Genomic DNA, 17,968 nt, shown 5'->3' with positions numbered 1-17,968 from the left:
TCTATTAAACGTCTGTCACTGCAGCCAAATCAATTCTAATATGATCACTATTCAAAATCGGTTTTCATTCACGTATCGTGCTTAAAGTATTAACGGCTGTCTGTGTACTTTGTAGATCCAACAGTCTTCATGTGGCTCAATAGATTTGAAATACATCACTAAGGATTACATGATATCACTAAAACAAACCTCTGTCCTGTAGCCTGGGGAACCACCTAGTGTTAATATACTGTCATTACATACACTAATGAAGCAGAATCAGCACCTTGTGTGTGTGTGTGTGTGTGACCTCTTCTGCTGGACAAGCTGTCCATAGCCCTGGAGAGAGTAAAGATCCAGACTAAACGACAAGATCATGCTCATTAAGGTATACGGAGTGAAAGAGAGAGGGAGTGTGAGATTGCAATAACCTTTCAGGAAGCAGAGATTTCCATGGTTGGTTTATTAGTTACAGCAGTGACGTCACGACCTACAACAGTGACATCGTCATTAGAGGCCTGCAGACGAACTGTGGGATCAGAACAGATCCAAACCCCTGCACAGCAGGGAGAAGGAGGGAGGTAGAGGGAGGTGAGGGACAACAAGGCAGACAAGTAAAAGAGGAGCAAAGATCAAGTTGGACATAAGTGCACTTCGATACATGTGAACTAATAGTGTGGTGTCACAACAAGAAGGGTGTGAAAAAGACACACAATAATGATTAAAGCATAATATTTAAGGAGACAACCGGAAACTGTTTAAGTCCATTTGTTTCTCCGACATGATGAAAATTACGTTCGAAGATAACAAAAGAAACGATTCAATAACTGTAGAATACAAGTAACTAAATAATTCAACTGAAATAAGGCCTCAAATTGTGAAAAGAACAAAAGTTACGTATAAAAAAAAAAAACGTTTGGGCTTCTTGCGGTCAATTTACAGTCTACAAATGATTTATAACTACGCTCCGAACCCCTAACCATCCACTCAAGAAATCGGCCCACAGCTGAATGTAAATGGAGACCCCTTATCTACAGTATGCGAGGGTGCAAACAGTAGGCCTATATGGTTGAATAGCACGCAAAATGTTAATAAACTTAGTGATCACATTGTTGATCGGTATTATCCCACACATTTCCTCTGAAATGTTGACGGACTAAAAACACTTGTCTATGAATTAGGAGTTTGAGGCCGTGTGTATTTGTGTGTGTGGTTGCATGTATGACAGTGTCAAGTCTTTGTGTAAACTGTCTCCCTCCGTTGTAATTAAGTGGTTTAGTTTAGATTCTCCATTATATTACCCTCGCACACTTTGGTTCTGCAGCTATGAAAACACTCATACACTACAAACACGCCTTGTTTAGCAATACACACAACACAGCCACGTGTCTATGCCGGCTTTACTACGGTAGGGTGTGAAGAACACACAGCCACATCACTACAAGCAGTTCAATCCCAGTACTGGAACTACAGTAAAGTGGAAAACATCATGCAGAACCATAGATTTGGGCTCTATTTAATATGCAATGCTGAATCATTACAGATTCCGCAATAGAATTTTAAAGGTAATTTCCGATTGAGCCGACATATGCAGCGTTTACCGTGAATGCGCTCTCCGGTAAAGCGGGAACATTGCCTTTAAATTTCAATCACGCCGGAAAGCTGAACTTCCGCGATGCGGACTGAATAGAGACCTTACTGTAGGTAGACATAATGCATGTCCTACTGACAAAACTACTGTGTGTATATTCAGTTCTCCCAGTGTACTTACTTCCTCCCCATAGTGTACACTCAGCCACTCCTAACAGTGGTCGACATAAGGCATTACTTACAATCCTTAGTGAAGTCACTTCTCCTAGTGTACACTTATTGACTCCACATAGTGTACACTTACTCACTTCTCTATATTGATCCATTGCTCTTCAGATACACTCATCCACCACTACCCCTCACCTGTGTCTCAGTGTCCTGCTCCAGCTGTGCAGTGAGGAAGGGGTTAAAGAAGAAGTCGAACCCAAACTGCAGAGCCCCCTGGGCCGAGCGCCTCCAGTCGTGTTCTATCTTATACTGCCTGCCGCTGGGCACGCGGGCGTCCGCACACGTCAGACAGTGAATGGCCTTCAGCTCAAACACAGGCCACTTAGAGCCCAGGCGTCCCTCCAGAACTGTACTGAACTCTACCAGGCTCCCAGCGCTCAGGTGCAGCAGCACGGGGCCAAACTCATTACTGGCCCTCAGGACGATGTCCTTCGTGGCGTCTTCGTCCTCTACGACGGTCCCGTTCTTACTCTTCCTCTCCAGGGGCATGCCCAAGGTCACCTCGAACTTGTAGCGGTCGAAGCGCTTCACGTGGCACTCGTGCTTCGCCAGCCTTTTCAGTTTGCATAAGGGGTCTTCTGGAGGGGGCTGGGGTGCGGGTAGGGGCTGGGGAGGGGCAGTGGGGGTGGAGGGGTCGGTGGGGTTGTCACAGAGTGGATAGGCCTCACCGTAGAGACATCTCATCCAGTCCCCTACAAACACAGGGAGTAGGCCAATGATGGACTGGGCTCCGTTCTCGATGTCGGTGACGCGGACATATTTGAAGCGTCCTGTCCAGGTGACCCGGTGGCCCTCCAGGTGAGAACACAGGATCTGGGTTTGGGCCATGTTGTATTCCTTCCAGGCTTTCGGCCCACACAGGTTACTGTACTCCGGCCACGTGAGGGTGGAGTTATACACCTGTTCAAGACATTTGGTTAAACTTCAATTTTGATGTTGTTTATTATACAGTTCATGTATTCCATTGAACACTTTTCATACATTTAGGGAATCCTTCATTTAGTTACATTTTAATACTGTAAATAGTACTCTGCTGACTGCAATTTCATCTTGTTCTGTCATTCGGTTAATTTCTATTAGGTTACTACCTGTATTTTGTTTTAATTAGCGCTTTTGGCATAATGTAGCGAACTAGTTATTGTGATTACCTTCATGCCCTCGGAGCGGTAGACATACATCCAGCAGAACAGCACCACAGCACTCAACCACACCAGGATGAGCTTGACTATGCTGCTCCGCGACAGAGACCTCGCCACCACCAGCGGGTTCAGGCTGAACCGCGTCCACAACCGCAACACCACTGGGACCGCGCACACGGTCAGAGTCACCAGCATCTTGGTGATCTCCAGAGCCATGAACCACTGGAGGACCTGGAAGAGCAACATGGCCGCCAAGCCCAAGGTGAGAACAGGCAGGGCGAACAGGAAGAGGAGGTAGCCCACACAGGTCCGAATCAGACCTATGGTGGAGGAGGAGTGGAGCAGTGCCAGGCACAACTCACACCAGACGAAGCACACCATGTAGGGCACGAGGCAGAGGTAAGTGCCCCTGAAGCCCCTCAGCTGGGCCATGCGGAACAGCAGGTAGAAAAGGTGCCCGTAGAGAAGACAGGGCACGCCCACGTTCAGAGCCACCATCTCCCCTAGCGGCACCGTCACAAACGTTGTGCCTAACACCCGCAGGAACCAGACGCTCTCCGGTAATAGCTGTGTAAGGGCACAGACCCCCGATAACACCTCTGTGAGCAGGGCGCGGCGGGCAAAGAGCTCAGCAGAGGCATGGAGGCTGAGGAATGAGGTGACGGTGAAGAACAGAGCCACAGTGGCCAGTTCGGAGCAGGGGATCCAGGCCTTGTCAGCCACGGGGAAGGAGAAGACCACGAAGACCACCGACAGCAGGAAGTAGAGGTAGGGCTCCAGGTGGGTCCAGACGAAGTTAGTCTCAGCTTGTTCCTGGTCCAGGCCCGGCTCGAAGCGAGACAACAGGTCTGTCAGAGCCCGGAAGTTCTCCCACGCCTTGGAGTTCTGGAAGAACAACACCAACAGCTCACATACTGAACAGACATTATTCTATAGCTAACTGTCATGGAATAACTTTAACATTGTAACTATAGTTACATAGTACTAACCATTTTAATTCGGTTTTCCAAGAAAATACCAAATGTTAGGTGGTAAGCACTCCCTAAATGTGTGTTCTTGCTAGTTTATTTCCGCATAATGTAATTACATCGGTTATCCTCTTTCAGTTCCTCTGAAGTGTGTGAAGTGAATCCTACCTGGAAGACGCGCAGTGTGCAGATGACCATGGAGAAGAAGGAGAGGTAGAAGACGAGTAGGGGGATGAGGAAGATGAAGAAGTCGATGGTGAGGTTGCTGATGATGAAGAAGAAGATGAGGGCATTGACGTGGTGAGTGGGGATGAGGGCGCTGAGCCACTGCATACCCGCCCGGGATGCCCAGTCTATCAGGTGCTCCTTGATCTCCAACAGGGCGTGTAAGGGAAACTTCAACACCTAGGAGAGGAGAGGAGGGGGAGAGAAAGGGTGCGAGAGAGATTACACATAATTCCAATGTTCACTCAGTGGCCAGTTTATTAGGTACACCACCCAGTTCACAAAAAAAAAAATGGTTCGCTCCTACAGACAGTGAGTCACATGGCCGTGGCTTGCTATATAAAGCTGGCAGACAGGCATCAAGGAATTCAGTTACTGTTCGATTGAACGTTAGAATGGGCAAAACGAGTAATCTAAGTGACTGAGAGCGGTATGAGCGTCGGTGCCAGGCGCGCCAGTTCCAGTATCTTAGAAACGGTCGGCCTCCTGGGCTTTTCACTCACAACTGTGTCTAGGGTTTACAGAGAATGTGCAACAAAAAAAACAACAAAAAACTGCTCGTTGATGAGAGGGATCGAAGGAGAATGGCAAGAATCGCGCAAGCTAACAGGCGGGCCACAAACAGGCAGATAACGGCACAGTCCAACAGTGTTGTGCAGAACTGCATCTCGGGAACGCACAACTCGTCGGTCCTTGTCACGGATGGGCTATTGCAGCAGACGACCACACCGGGTTACATGCTGAACAGACCGGACACGTCGCGTGCGTTGCAAAATAAATTTAGAAATCCATGTTATTCAATTATTGCACCCACACTGCTCGCGAGCGCCAACGAGCGTCTGCGTTGCCAAGAGCTAAAATAGAAGTCATTCCTATTTCTGACGCAGATTGCGCTGCAATTGTCCTGCCTCTCCCATCTCCTCATTGGTTTATAGAAGCAGATACCCACGTGCCACCTCCTCATTGGTTATACCCACGTGGGTGATTGAAAGATTTACTGTTTTGCCGGTCGTCGTGTTAATACCATGAAAGTTTAGATGCCAATCACCATATAAGTTCAAAGATGAAAAAGCCTAGAAGGAGGAGAGATGACTAGAAACGATTCGGTTGGCTGTTTTATGTGTGCATTAATTGTCGGAGTAGAGGACCTTGTGCATTTCAGGTAAAATAACAACTCAATGTTTATATCCCAGGACAAATTAGCTAGCAACAGCAAGCTAGCTAAATAGGACAAATTATCTAGCATGTGCAAGCTAGCTATCTAAATTTCCATACATTTAATGCTTTTCGACCTGTCCCCAAATTAATGTAATTGGTTCAGAGTTTGTTTTGATATTTTAACCTGCGTGTCGTGATCACCTTTTTGGTGTGGGGGGACAAAATAAATTTATGCACGATGGCGCACCCGCGCAGCCGGTTTGGGTTCCGTGTTACACTTCTATCAGCTAAAACAAGAACAATCGGCTCAAGTGGGCACGCGATCACCAACACTGGACAATTGCGGAGTGGAGAAACATTGCATGGTCCAACGAATCCTGATACCTGTTGCGTCATTCTGATGGCAAAGTCAGGATTTGGCGTAAGCAGCATGAGTCCATGGCCCCATCCTGCCTGGTGTCAACGGTACAGGCTGTTGGCGGTGGTGTAATGGTGTGGGGAATGTTTTCCTGGCACACGTTAGGTCCCTTGATACCGACACCTTGTATAATCCATGCCCTCAAGAATTCAGGCTGTTCTGGAGGCAAAGGGGGGTCCGAACCGGTACTAGATGGGTGTACCTAATGTGTATATGACTAAATGCAGTTGCAACATTGATGGTTTGGAAATATTTACTCAATGTTTGTCATGCCAATAAAGCAAATTGAATGAGAGAGCGTAAATCCATGAGCAAAATAATAACAAATATAAAATTGTGAAGATGTCATGAACACACGCATTCCCAGAGAGAGAAAAAAAGTTGAGACCTTCTGATGAAGGGGCAAGTCATCTGGGTTCTTCACAACTTCGTCATCATCGTCATCGTCACCTCCGGCCCCAGCCATAGTGGGACTAGGCGGGATGCCCTGAGCGTACTTCTTAGTGATATCTACAAAGTCATCCAGACCCACGTCGTAGCAACTGACTGCAGAGACACAGAGAAAGAGGGAGGTAGTCTTAACTCACTGTTACAATGCCTTTTCATTTGATTCTATATTACATTAACATACACTGACCTTTGCTGGTGACGAGACTCTCCAGAACTCTCCTCTGTTTCTGCGTGGAGCTGGATATGGGGCTCTGGGAGGCAGCGTCACCTTGGGGCGGAGGAATTACAGAGGAACACAGTTTAGAAACTAGCTAAATAACAACTAGGCCTCTTCGGTGTTCATGAACAGATAATATTACATTATTGTGTCACTGTTGTGTGGCCATATATGTAATGTATGAGTGTGTGTGTGTGACTGTTCCCTGTACCTGGTTCTGTGTTGACATATTCCACGTTCTCCAGCAGCTCAGACACAGCCACCCTTCTCTTCTTCTCTGGGTTGAGCTTCCAGTACATGACCAGGGCAGCCCTCCTCACTCCTCTCTCAAACCTTGTCTCCGTACACAGCTTCTTTACCTCCTCAAAGTTCTCCGACGTGATGCCTAACGGTGACAAAACACAACCTTGATGCCTCATAATGAACACCATGCACTGAGACGAACAATCACTTCAACTGGTTCCACAATCCCAATGACAGTTGACTCCTGATAAGTGCATATCATTTAAACGGCATACTCCATTTAACGGCACGCTGTACTTTTTCAGTCCCAATTCAAAAAAAGACTATTGAATTGCTCTGGATCTCTCCAAATATACACAGTTCAAGTCGGAAGTTCAAATACACCTTAGCCAAATACATTTAAACTCAGTTTTTCACAATTCCTGACATTTAATCCTTGTAAAAATGCCCTGTCTGAGGTCAGTTAGGATCACCACTTTATTTTAAGAATGAAATGTCAGAATAATAATAGAGAGAATGATTTGGAAGTATGCTTGGGGTCATTGTCCATTTGGAAGACCCATTTGCAACCAAGCTTTAACTTCCTGACTGATGTCTTGAGATGTTGCTTCCATATATCCACATCATTTTCCTCCCTCATGATGCCATCTTTTTTGTGAAGTGCACCAGTCGCTCCTACAGCAAAGCACCCCCACAACATGATGCTGCCACCCACGTGCTTCACGGTTGGGATGGTGCTCTTCGGCTTGCAAGCCTCCCCCTTTTTCCTCCAAACATAACGATGGTCATTATTGCCAAACAGTTCTATTTTTTTTTTTTTTTCATCAGACCAGAGGAAATTTCTCCAAAAAGCACGATCTATGTCCCCTTGTGCAGTTGCAAACCGTAGTCTGTCTTTTTTATGGTGGTTTTGGAGCAGTGGCTTCTTCCTTGCTGAGCGGCCTTTCAGGTTATGTCGATATAGGACTCGTTTTACTGTTTTTTCCAAGCTGTTTAAAAGGCACAGTCAACTTAGTGTATGTAAACTTCTGACCCACTGGAATTGTGAAACTGTCTGCAAACAGTTTTTGGAAAAATTACTTGTGCATGCACAAAGTAGATGTCCTAAACGACTTGCCAAAACTATAGTTTGTTAACAAGAAATGTGTGGAGTGGTTGAAAAACTAGTTTTAATGACTCCAACCTAAGTGTATGTAAACTTCCGACTTCAACTGTATATATTTCCTGTTTAGTGGATAAGGCCGCGCCCCCTCACCTTTCCTGGTTGCTAGGCAGTGCTGTAGCATCTTGACGGCGTCCTTGCGACCCTGTTTGGTGGCCTCTACCAGCCAGCTCACCGCTGTACAGTTGTTCAGCTCCTCATCTCTCTCCTCGGCCAGGGCCAAGTAGTAACGGCCCACCTACACACAGATACAGCATATCATGTCAAATATGTGCTCATTCTTGTCAGACGCATGAAGACCCATTGTAGCTCATATATAGGACTCAGAGATCTTATTCAATTCTGAGTTTTAATATTTGATTCTATGGTAGGACTTTTCAAGTTTGCTATGGTGGTCAAACCAGGGTGGACCATGGGAGTTGGCTAGGAGGGGTTAGTACTCACCCTAGACTGGGCTTTGGCGTCTCCAGACTTGGCGCTCTCCTCCAGCTCTTGCACACTCAGCTCCACCTCTGGCTCCTCTACATAGAGACAATAGTCATCTGATTGATGTATTCATTTCTTAGGAAGGTTACTGCCAAAGGGGATATTACATGGTGACTGGCAGCATTGATACACACAGAAACATGTGCCGCATAGCATTTGGGAACAAGCATACTACTAATGAACTGTAGTGTTATTCATTATGAACAGGATGTTCCGCCCTGCAGACAGGTGGTAACCTCTCACAACAACTGTCCAGGTTCACCCCCCCCCCCCCAAACAGAGGGACCACTTCAGCACACAGACCAACAGTGATTCTTTCTGACCCCCACCCACCAGTCCCTCTAGGCCTCTACCCATGAGGACCACCATCTGTATATAAAGCTATAAGTGGTATACCGTATCTGTACATCTGTAATACCTATGTAATAACCCTTTCTGTCATTTGTAAATTGGTAGAGCCCTGTGTAAGTGAGGTAGTGCTCTTGATGTAGTGGCTGGCAGAGGTGGTAAATCTGTGTTGTGTCACTAAGGAGCAGAGGGAACCGACCGTATGTGCTATGCTGATGCTTTACGTATCCCGTTTCTTTCCTTGCATGCCAGTCGATAGCCCAGCCCTGCGCCTCAGCCCTAAAGCAACTGTTTATTTAGCTCAGTCAACAGCTACTCCTCACCCCCATGAATCTACACACTCACGCACACTGACGCGCCAACAAACACATTGCATGCACACACATTTATACTGAATCTACATACACACACTCTCACATACAATCTTCATTTTACGCTGCTGCTACTCTGTTTATCATATATCCTGATGCCTAGTCACCTTACCCCGGTACATATCTACCTCTATCACTCCAGTATCCCTGCACATTGTAAATACGGTATACCTAACTGAGGAACTCAATTTAACCTTGCGCAATACCCTAGATGCAGTCGCATCCCTAAAAACAAAAAACATTTGTCATAAGAAACTAACTCCCTGGTATACAGAAAATACCCAAGCTCTGAAGCAAGCCTTTTCCAGATAATTGGAACGGAAATGGCGCTACACCAAACTGGAGGTCTTCAGACTAGCTTGGAAAGACCGATACTGCACGCACGGTACTAAGAGCCCTCACTGCTGCTCGATCAACCTATTTTTCCAACTTAATTGAGGAAATAAGAACAATCCCAATTTTATTTTTGATACTGTTGCAAAGCTAACTAAAAAGCAGCATTCCCCAAGAGAGGATGGCTTTCACTTCAGCGGTGATAAATTCATGAACAACTTTGAGGAAAAGATCATGATCATTAGAAAGCAAATTACAGACTCCTCTTTAAATCTGCAAATTCCTCCAAAGCTCAGTTGTCCTGAGTCTGCGCAACTCTGCCAGGACCTAGGATCAAGGGAGACACTCAAGTGTTTTAGTACTAGATCTCTTGACACAATGATGAAAATAATCATGGCCTCTAAACCTTCAAGCTGCATACTCTATTCCAACTAAACTACTGAAAGAGCTGCTTCCTGTGCTTGGCCCTTCTATGTTGAACATAATAAACGTCTCTCTATCCACCGGATGTGTACCAAACTCACTAAAAGTGGCAGTAATAAAGGCTCTTGAAAAAGCCAAACCTATATATATTTTTTAAACTCTCTCATTCCTCTCAAAACATTTTGAAAAAGCTGTTGCGCAGCAACTCACTGCCTTCCTGAAGACAAACAATGTATATGAAACGCTTCAGTCTGGTTTTAGACCCCATCACAGCACTGAGACTGCACTTGTAAAGGTGGTAAATTACCTTTTAATGCCGTCAGACCGAGGCTCTGCATCTGTCCTCGTGCTCCTAGACCTTATTGCTGCTTTTGATACCATCGATCACCACATTCTTTTGGAGAGATTGGAAACCCAAATTGGTCTACACGGACAAGTTCTAGCCTGGTTTAGATTTTATCTGTCGGGAAGATATCAGTTTGTCTCTGTGGATGGTTTCTCCTCTGACAAATGAACTATAAATGTTGGTGTTCCTCAAGGGTCCCTTTTTTGGACCACTATTGTTTTCACTATATATTTTCCCTCTTGGTGATGTCATTCGGAAACATAATGTTAACTTTCACTGCTATGCAGATGAGACACAGCTGTACATTTCGATGAAACATGGTGAAGCCCCAAAATTGCCCTCCCTGGAAGCCTGTGTTTCAGACATAAGGAAGTGGATGGCTGCAAATGTTCTACTTTTAACCTCGGACAAAACAGAGATGCTTGTTCTAGGTCCCAAGAAACAAAGAGATCTTCTGTTGAATCTGACAATTAATCTTGATGGTTGTACAGTCGTCTCAAATAAAACTGAAAACTAAAATAAGACCTCGGCGTTACTCTGGACCCTGATCCCTCTTTTGACGAACATATCAAGACTGTTTCAAGGACAGCTCCCCCCCCCCCCCCCATCTACTCCCCCCCCCCCCATCTACATTTCAGTTAGTGCTAAACACAGCTGCTAGAATCTTGACAGAAACCAAAATATTTGATCATATTACTCCAGTGCTAGCCTCTCTACACTGGCTTCCTGTTAAGGCAAGTGCTGATTTCAAGGTTTTACTGCTAACCTACAAAGCATTACATGGGCTTGCTCCTACCCATCTTTCCGATTTGGTCCTGCCGTACATACCTACACGTACGCTACGGTCACAAGACGCAGGCCTCCTTACTGTCCCTAGAATTTTTAAGCAAACAGCTGGAGGCAGGGCTTTCTCCTATAGAGCTCAATTTTTATGGAATAGTCCGCCTACCCATGTGAGAGACGCAGACTCGGGCTCAGACTTTAAGTCTTTATTGAAGACTCATCTCTTCAGTAAGTCCTATGATTGAGTGTAGTCTGGCCCAGGAGTGTGAAGGTGAACGGAAAGGCACTGGAGCAACGAACTGCCCTTGCCGTCTCTGCCTGGCCGGTTCCCCTCTCTCCACTGGGATTCTCTGCCTCTAACCCTATTACAGGGGCTGAGTTACTGGCGCTCTTCCATGCCGTCCTTAGGAGGGGTGCGTCACTTGAGTGGGTTGAGTCACTGACGTGATCTTCCTGTCCGGGTTGATGCCCCACCTTGGGTTGTGCCGTGGCGGAGATCTTTGTGGGCTATACTCAGCCTTGTCTCAGGATGGTAAGTTGGTGGTTGAAGATATCCCTCTAGCGGTGTGTGGGCTGTGCTTTGGCAAAGTGGGTGGGGTTATAGCCTGCCTGTTTGGCCCTGTCCGGGGGTATCGCCGGACGGGGCCATAGTGTCTCCCGACCCCTCCTGTCTCAGCCTCCAGTATTTATGCTGCAGTAGTTTATGTGTCGGGGGGCTAGGGTCAGTCTGTTATATCTGGAGTATTTCTCCTGTCTTATCTGGTGTCCTGTGTGAATTTAAGTATGCTCTCTCTAATTCTCTCGCCCTCTTGGAGGACCTGAGCCCTTGGACCATGCCTCAGGACTACCTGGCCTGATGACTCCTTGCTGTCCCCAGTCCACCTGGCCCTGCTGCTGCTCCAGTTTCAACTGTTCTGCCTGAGGCTATGAAACCCTGACCTGTTCACCGGACGTGCTACCTGTCCCAGACCTGCTGTTTTCAACTCTCTAGAGACAGCAAGAGTGGTAGAGATACTCAATGATCAGCTATGAAAAGCCAACTGACATTTACTCCTGAGGTGCTGACCTGTTGCACCCTCGACAACCACTGTGATTATTATTATTTGAGCCTGCTGGTTATCTATGAACATTTGAACATAGGGATGCTGGTTATCTATGAACATTTGAGGATAGGGGTAGGAGAGATGTTTTTCTGCCTTACACAGCAATCCCTGATTGACTACTTTACATGGTCTGGTCAATGTCTGCTGTTGTCATGGAGATAAGGTCACGTGCCACTGGGGGAGAGGCTCTGATTTGAGGGTAAGGGTAGGGGCGGAGAGGATGAGGCAGGAAGTGAAATAAGAGTCACCATTAGAGCCATGTGCCCTACCCCAAAAGCCTTAACATAATAGGCAAACAGACAAAGCAAAGGGGTTAGATTAGGGATGTGGTATGGTTTATATTTATTGTTGTGTGAACTTTTGTGCGCGAAGGGGGATGTCCTTGATTGTTCTTAGTATTAGGGTTGGAGTGATTGTGTTGGGTTGTGTTACAAAGCCCTTAGCAGGGGTCCAGAGCTCTGTGGTGAATGTGTGTGTGTCTTTGACTGTACTCACCTGGCTCAGCTATTGAAGCCTGTCGTAGAGGGGTAGTAGGGTGCATGGCCGAGGTATCTCCAGCAGCACCAGCCCCCCTCCTCTCATCCGTAGCCCTGCTGGCTGCATTGAGCTGGGATCGTCCCGCCTGGGAGACAGGTCTGACTGGCTGCCGCAGGGGGGAGGCAGGAGGGTTGGAGAGGGAGGATGCGGGGGGAGAGAGAGGGGGGCCAGGACAAAACGGTCTGGAAGGTGAGACCGGAGAGGTCGGGGGCGATTTAGACAGGGTAACAGTGGGTCTAGTGCCCGGGGTAGATGGGGAACGAGAGGAGGGTGGCAGGGAGGAAGGGGTAGGTTTCAGGGTGGTTGGGGTGTTGGCGGGTGATGGTTCCATGCCTGAAAGACAGAGGAAGATAAAACAATTTACCGCTGTCTGGCTAAATGAGTTTTAACCTTTATAGACAGAGCTTTTCAGAATCCTAAAAAAAAAAATCATGTCAGTATTCAATCATGGAAGAGATAGCCCGTGCATGAGGGTCGCACGTGTCTGTTGACACAGCTACAGTAGAGTACAGCCAGGGGGCAGAGAGAGTGAGGAGGACACCTGGTGCAGTGACACAACAGCTGCATGGCACAATCCTCTTCTTCTCCAATCACTCAACTCTCACTGCCAAAGGGAGCCCATAGCTTCCCTTCTGGACAAAGTGTTAAAATGTGTCTCTCGACCAAACAACATGCGGCTGTGTCACTTTCAGTGCTTTTCTTGACCCCCCCCCCCAAATATGGTCCAAGTTGTTTTATCCCAAACTAACAAATGAAGAGCCTAAACCAATTCGACTTTAGGCAGCATGAAGCTCATACCAAAATAAGTGGCTACTACCACTATTATGAACAGGGTGACAGGTTGGCAAGCAAGAGATGGAGGCACCATGACGTGTTCTGCTGCAATGCAGGGGATTTCCCCAAGCCAATGACTTTGATTTGACCGGTGGAAAGTATAAGCAAATGGACTCAGTCAGGTCACTCATTGTTTTAGACTACAGTTTAAAAAAAGTTGGTGACCAGTTTAAAATATAATGCGAAACACGCGCCTGTCGCTTTAAAAATGACTAACTATTATTTTATCAATGCTAAATTGTGATGACAGTAAACCGGCAGTTCTTCCTACGGACAGTACAGCAAGTCCAAAACAAACATGTCAGCGTTGTTCTCTCACCTTTGCAGTCAAAGACTCGATCTGTGTTTCATCTAGTCGACAAGAAGCTACTAGAAATGTCCCGATGAAGTTGTTCAGGGTCCCCTCTCATTCATCCCTTTCACTTTTTCCAGTTCGGTGCCACAAGCGCATCTGTGATCAAACTCCACTTTTTTGCGAGGACAGAACTCTTCCAGCTGTCACAACATAATAAACGCCCACTTTATGTGTTATGATTGGACATTTTTTTAGTGACGCCTTCATCTTCTCTTAAAATGATTGGCTACTGATACAGGAAGTCGACATTTCCCGAGCTTTCTCTTTCAGGCATCACCAGTATACCGTCGAAATGTTGTCGCGCAGAGAATAGATTGCTTGGATGACGTCTTTATATATTTTCCGAACATGATTTATGTGCCATAGCCTACATGCATCGATAAGAACTATACATATACTATTCAACTATACTATACAACTATACATACGTTCATGTACGCGTAAAATGTAAATGCGTCAGTCACACCATGCCATAAGAATTACAAAAACATCCAGAGATTCTCCCTATATAAACGTTCCACTGAAGTTTACATAGCTCCATGCTCGATTGCTCTACCTGGCTACTTCATCATGTGGCTGTCTCCTTGTTCGCAGGGAATTGCCAATGTCCGAGCCTTGAGCTGACGCTGAGCCCGGCGACAATCAACGAGGTCTCTCGTATCTTCTACCACGGGTTCGCTCTCGTCCCGGTGCCCACCTTGGCCGCCGCGACATTGCACCTGGCGCTGGGCTCGCAGGTGATTCCGGGAACACCTCCAAGTGTCGCCTTCATCAATGGGGCACCTGTCACCTTGTCCGTCCAGAATGTGGGCTGTCAGTAGAGGTGGGTCGGGGAGTGAGTGCCAATCTTTTTTATTTATTTTTTATAATTTGTGGATCTCAGTTACTGCAATGCACGTTTTAACACAGCGTAAGGCATTCGAGTGTTGATGTTATTTCATTTTGCAGATTATTTATTCATGTGTTGACAGTCAGCATACGGAGTTTACTTGTGTCAGTTCTGAGAACCGTTTTATGCACTGCATGTTATTTTCTTTTGCTTCTCAGAATTGTATGTGTGTCCTACCTGGGTCAGTTCACCTCAGAGGCAGGGATTGAACTGCAGTCAGATGGTAAGAGCAGCCCATGTAGAAACATCTTCAAACCTGTGTCACATGATCATAATGATGATGAGAATAATATTTTGTGTGTTTGGTATTTTATTAGGATCCCCATTAACTGTTGCGAAAGCAGCAGCTACACTTCCTGGGGTCCACACAAAACATGAAACATGACATAATACAGAACATCAATAGACAACAGCTCAAGTACAGAATTACATAAACTGTTAATCTGCATATTTACAACAGCACATCCACAACCCCTTCTGCTGGAGAATGACATGTCATCCCTACATGCCAGTGTGGAGCTCCCCTGTCTCCCCTCCCTCCTCAGGGCCTGAGGGTGCCCCTGCCCCCTGTCTGCTACTGGAGGAGGACCAGGAACCACTGGAGTCTTATACACAGATTGAGCCAAAGGTGGAGAGAAAGCAATAACACTCATCTCCATACACACAGGTAAATCATACTTACAAAAGCTGTTGCAATTCAAATCAAGTCAAATTTTATTTGTCACATACACATGTTTAGCAGATGTTATTGCGGGTGTAGCGAAATGCTTGTGTTTCTAGCTCCAACAGTGCAGTAATATCTAACACTTCACAACAATTCAAGTCTATGTATATGGGGCAGCAGCTTCAAAGGTGCAGGGATACGTAACCGGGTGGAAGCCGCCTAGTGATGGCTATTTAACAATCTGATTGCCTTGAGAGAGAATCAGTTTTTCAGTCTCTCGGGCCCAGCTTTGATGCACCTATACTGACCTCGCCTTCTGGATGATAATGGGGGGAACAGGCAGTGGCTTGGGTGGTTGTTCTTCTTGATGATCTTCCTGTGACATCGGGTGCTGTAGGTGGCCTGGAGGGCAGGTAGTTTTCCCCCAATGATGCGTTGGGTAGACCGCACCACCCTCTGGAGAGCCCTACGGTTGCTGGCAGTGCAGTTGCCGTACCAGGCAGTGATACAGCCCGACAGAAGGCTCTCTGTTGTGCATCTGTAAAAGTGTGTGAGGGTTTTAGGTGCCAAGCCAAATTTCTTCAGCTTCCTGAGGTTGAAGAGGTGCTGTTGCGCCTTCTTCATTATACTGTCTGTGTGGGTGGACCATTTCAGATCATCAGTGATGTGTATGGCGAGGAACTTGAAGCTTTCCAACTGCTCCACCGCGGTCCCATAGGGGCGTGCGCCCTCCACGATCAGATCATTTGTTTTGTCTACATTGAGTGAGAGGTTATTTTCCTGTCACCACGCTCCCAGGGCTCTCACCTCCTATCTGTAGGCTGTCTCGTCATTGTTGGTAATCAGGCCTACTACTGTTGTGTCGTGATTGAGTTGGAGGCGTGCGTGGCAACGCAGTCATGGGTGAACAGGGAGTACAGGAGGGGGCTGAGAACGCACCCTTGTGGGGCCCCTGTGTTGAGGATCAGCGAAGTGGAGGTGTTGTTTCCTACCTTCACCACCTGGGGTCAGCCCGTCAGGAAGTCCAGGACAACTGCAACAACGGTTTTTTATGGATGTTGTTTTTTGCCATAGAAACGTAAAGGTGGGTGGCCAAAGGCAAAGAAGAGGCAACCTCAGAGAGAGTTAACTGCCCCCAGAATTCCAACAACAGGGTGAGAGATGCACACACACACACATCCGAACATAAACACACTTGTTTTTTGGGAGAGGAGATGTTACTCTCATTGTGAAGAGCTCGTGTGTGTGTGTGTGTGTGTGTGTGTGTGTTACATAGTGTCTAGACTCTAGGGTGTAGTAGTTATGTAATTAGATGTGCTCTAAGATGATTGCTGTTGGTGGTTGTTGTTGTCAGGAGGACTCTTGGGAGGCTCTTGGGAGGCCCTCACAGGTCTGTATGTGTGTACGTGTCTGCGTGTGTGTGTGCGTATGTTCCTGTGTGTGTGCATGCGAAGGGGTGGTACATATGCAATTTCGTTCTCTGCAAGTGTTTTTTTTTGTAAGCTGATGCAATAGCAGTGTTTCACCAGTAAGTGGCTGTAGAGGGCTCAAGTCAGTTGTGTTCTCTTTTCAAAGTGCTGTTGAGAATGCTTACTGTGTTCTATGTCCTTTTGAAAGCTTTGTGTGTGTTTCTGCTCAGAGGAGTTTGAGAAGGACAGAGGCAGCCGGCAGCAGCCTCCAGGGATGGAGAGAAGCCCTGTGGGTGAGGAAGAGGAGGCAGAGTTGGCTCGTATGTTGGGTCTGTCCTCGCTGGACATCAGTGTGCCGCAGGAGCTGCTGCTCGGACACATACTGACCAGCACTGACCGCTAATTGCCATGACCACATTTATGACTTGGACAAAGCCCATTTCTAAAAAGGCTGAAGCTGCGGATCCATAGCTAAGCTCCCCGTCTCGCCTGCCTGGATCCGTTTTCCCCAGAGCTGAAGAGCCGAATCACGTTCTGCGCATGTGTTTCTTTACCTGAATTTAGATCTTCTTGAGTTATACAGTGTTGTTTTGAATTATGGACAGTGATTGTTTCCACCAACTGCTCTAAAATTCAGTCTGTCGCATAGTCTACCTGTGTTTAGTTTCAATCACAGCACATAAATGTGACCATTTGCACAAACATCCTAAAGTTTCATAAGAAATTAGATTGTTTTCTGTCTTACGGTAACCTTATACTATGCTATTATATTTGGTTATGTTATATAGAATCAATAAGTGATCTTGCAGACATTGATTCAGCTTTGATATAACTTTATTAAACAAATACTATTTATGTCAGACTAGCCTGATCTCTACGAGACTGTGCAACAAGTAGAGGATCCCGCACATGCACAGAAGTTGTGAAGATGGCCCGAAAAAACCTATTCCCCCTCGGGAGACTGAAAAGATTTGGCATGAGTTCTCAGATCCTCAAAAGGTTCTACAGCTGCACCATCGAGAGCATCCTGACTGCTTGCATCACTGCCTGGTATGGCAACTGTTCGGCCTCCGACCGCAAGGCACTACAGAGGATAGTGCGTACGGCCCATTACATCACTGGGGCAAAGCTTCCTGCCATCCAGGACCTCTATACCAGGCGGTGTTAGAGGAAGGCCCTAAAAATTGTCAAAGACTCCAGCCACCCTAGTCATAGACTGTTCTCGCTGCTACCGCACAGCAAGCGGTACCGGAGTGCCAAGTCTAGGTCCAAGAGGCTTCTAAACAGCTTCTACCCCCAAGCCATAAGAC

The 17,968-nt window shown here is 46.6% G+C and overlaps 1 protein-coding gene and 1 long non-coding RNA gene across 4 annotated transcripts; one reads left to right on the top strand and one right to left on the bottom strand.

The window, feature by feature from the left end:
* Positions 1-427: 427 nt before the first annotated feature.
* Positions 428-13,862, bottom strand: LOC115173920 (wolframin). The gene is made up of 10 exons (XM_029732434.1): positions 13,661-13,862; positions 12,466-12,840; positions 8,222-8,298; positions 7,871-8,015; positions 6,584-6,757; positions 6,343-6,423; positions 6,094-6,251; positions 4,073-4,309; positions 2,946-3,821; positions 428-2,697 (listed from the first exon to the last, which is right to left on the bottom strand). Exons 2-10 carry the CDS (start codon positions 12,836-12,838, stop codon positions 1,912-1,914), a joined length of 2,907 nt encoding a protein of 968 aa, XP_029588294.1. The 5' UTR covers positions 12,839-12,840; positions 13,661-13,862; the 3' UTR covers positions 428-1,911.
* A 68-nt stretch (positions 13,863-13,930) lies between these two features.
* Positions 13,931-17,518, top strand: LOC115173937 (uncharacterized). 3 transcript variants are annotated; one of them, XR_003871697.1, is made up of 5 exons: positions 13,931-14,519; positions 14,744-14,808; positions 15,046-15,252; positions 16,324-16,403; positions 16,889-17,518. It is a non-coding gene; the product is annotated as an uncharacterized LOC115173937 (long non-coding RNA). The 3 variants fall into 3 exon arrangements; XR_003871701.1 differs by having other exon boundaries at positions 16,867-17,518; XR_003871698.1 differs by having other exon boundaries at positions 13,931-14,531.
* Positions 17,519-17,968: the final 450 nt, after the last annotated feature.

Source organism: Salmo trutta, chromosome 3, assembly GCF_901001165.1.
Source record: "Salmo trutta chromosome 3, fSalTru1.1, whole genome shotgun sequence".
NCBI classification, from domain to species: Eukaryota; Metazoa; Chordata; class Actinopteri; order Salmoniformes; family Salmonidae; genus Salmo; species Salmo trutta.
This window is presented reverse-complemented; position numbering and strand designations above follow the sequence as displayed.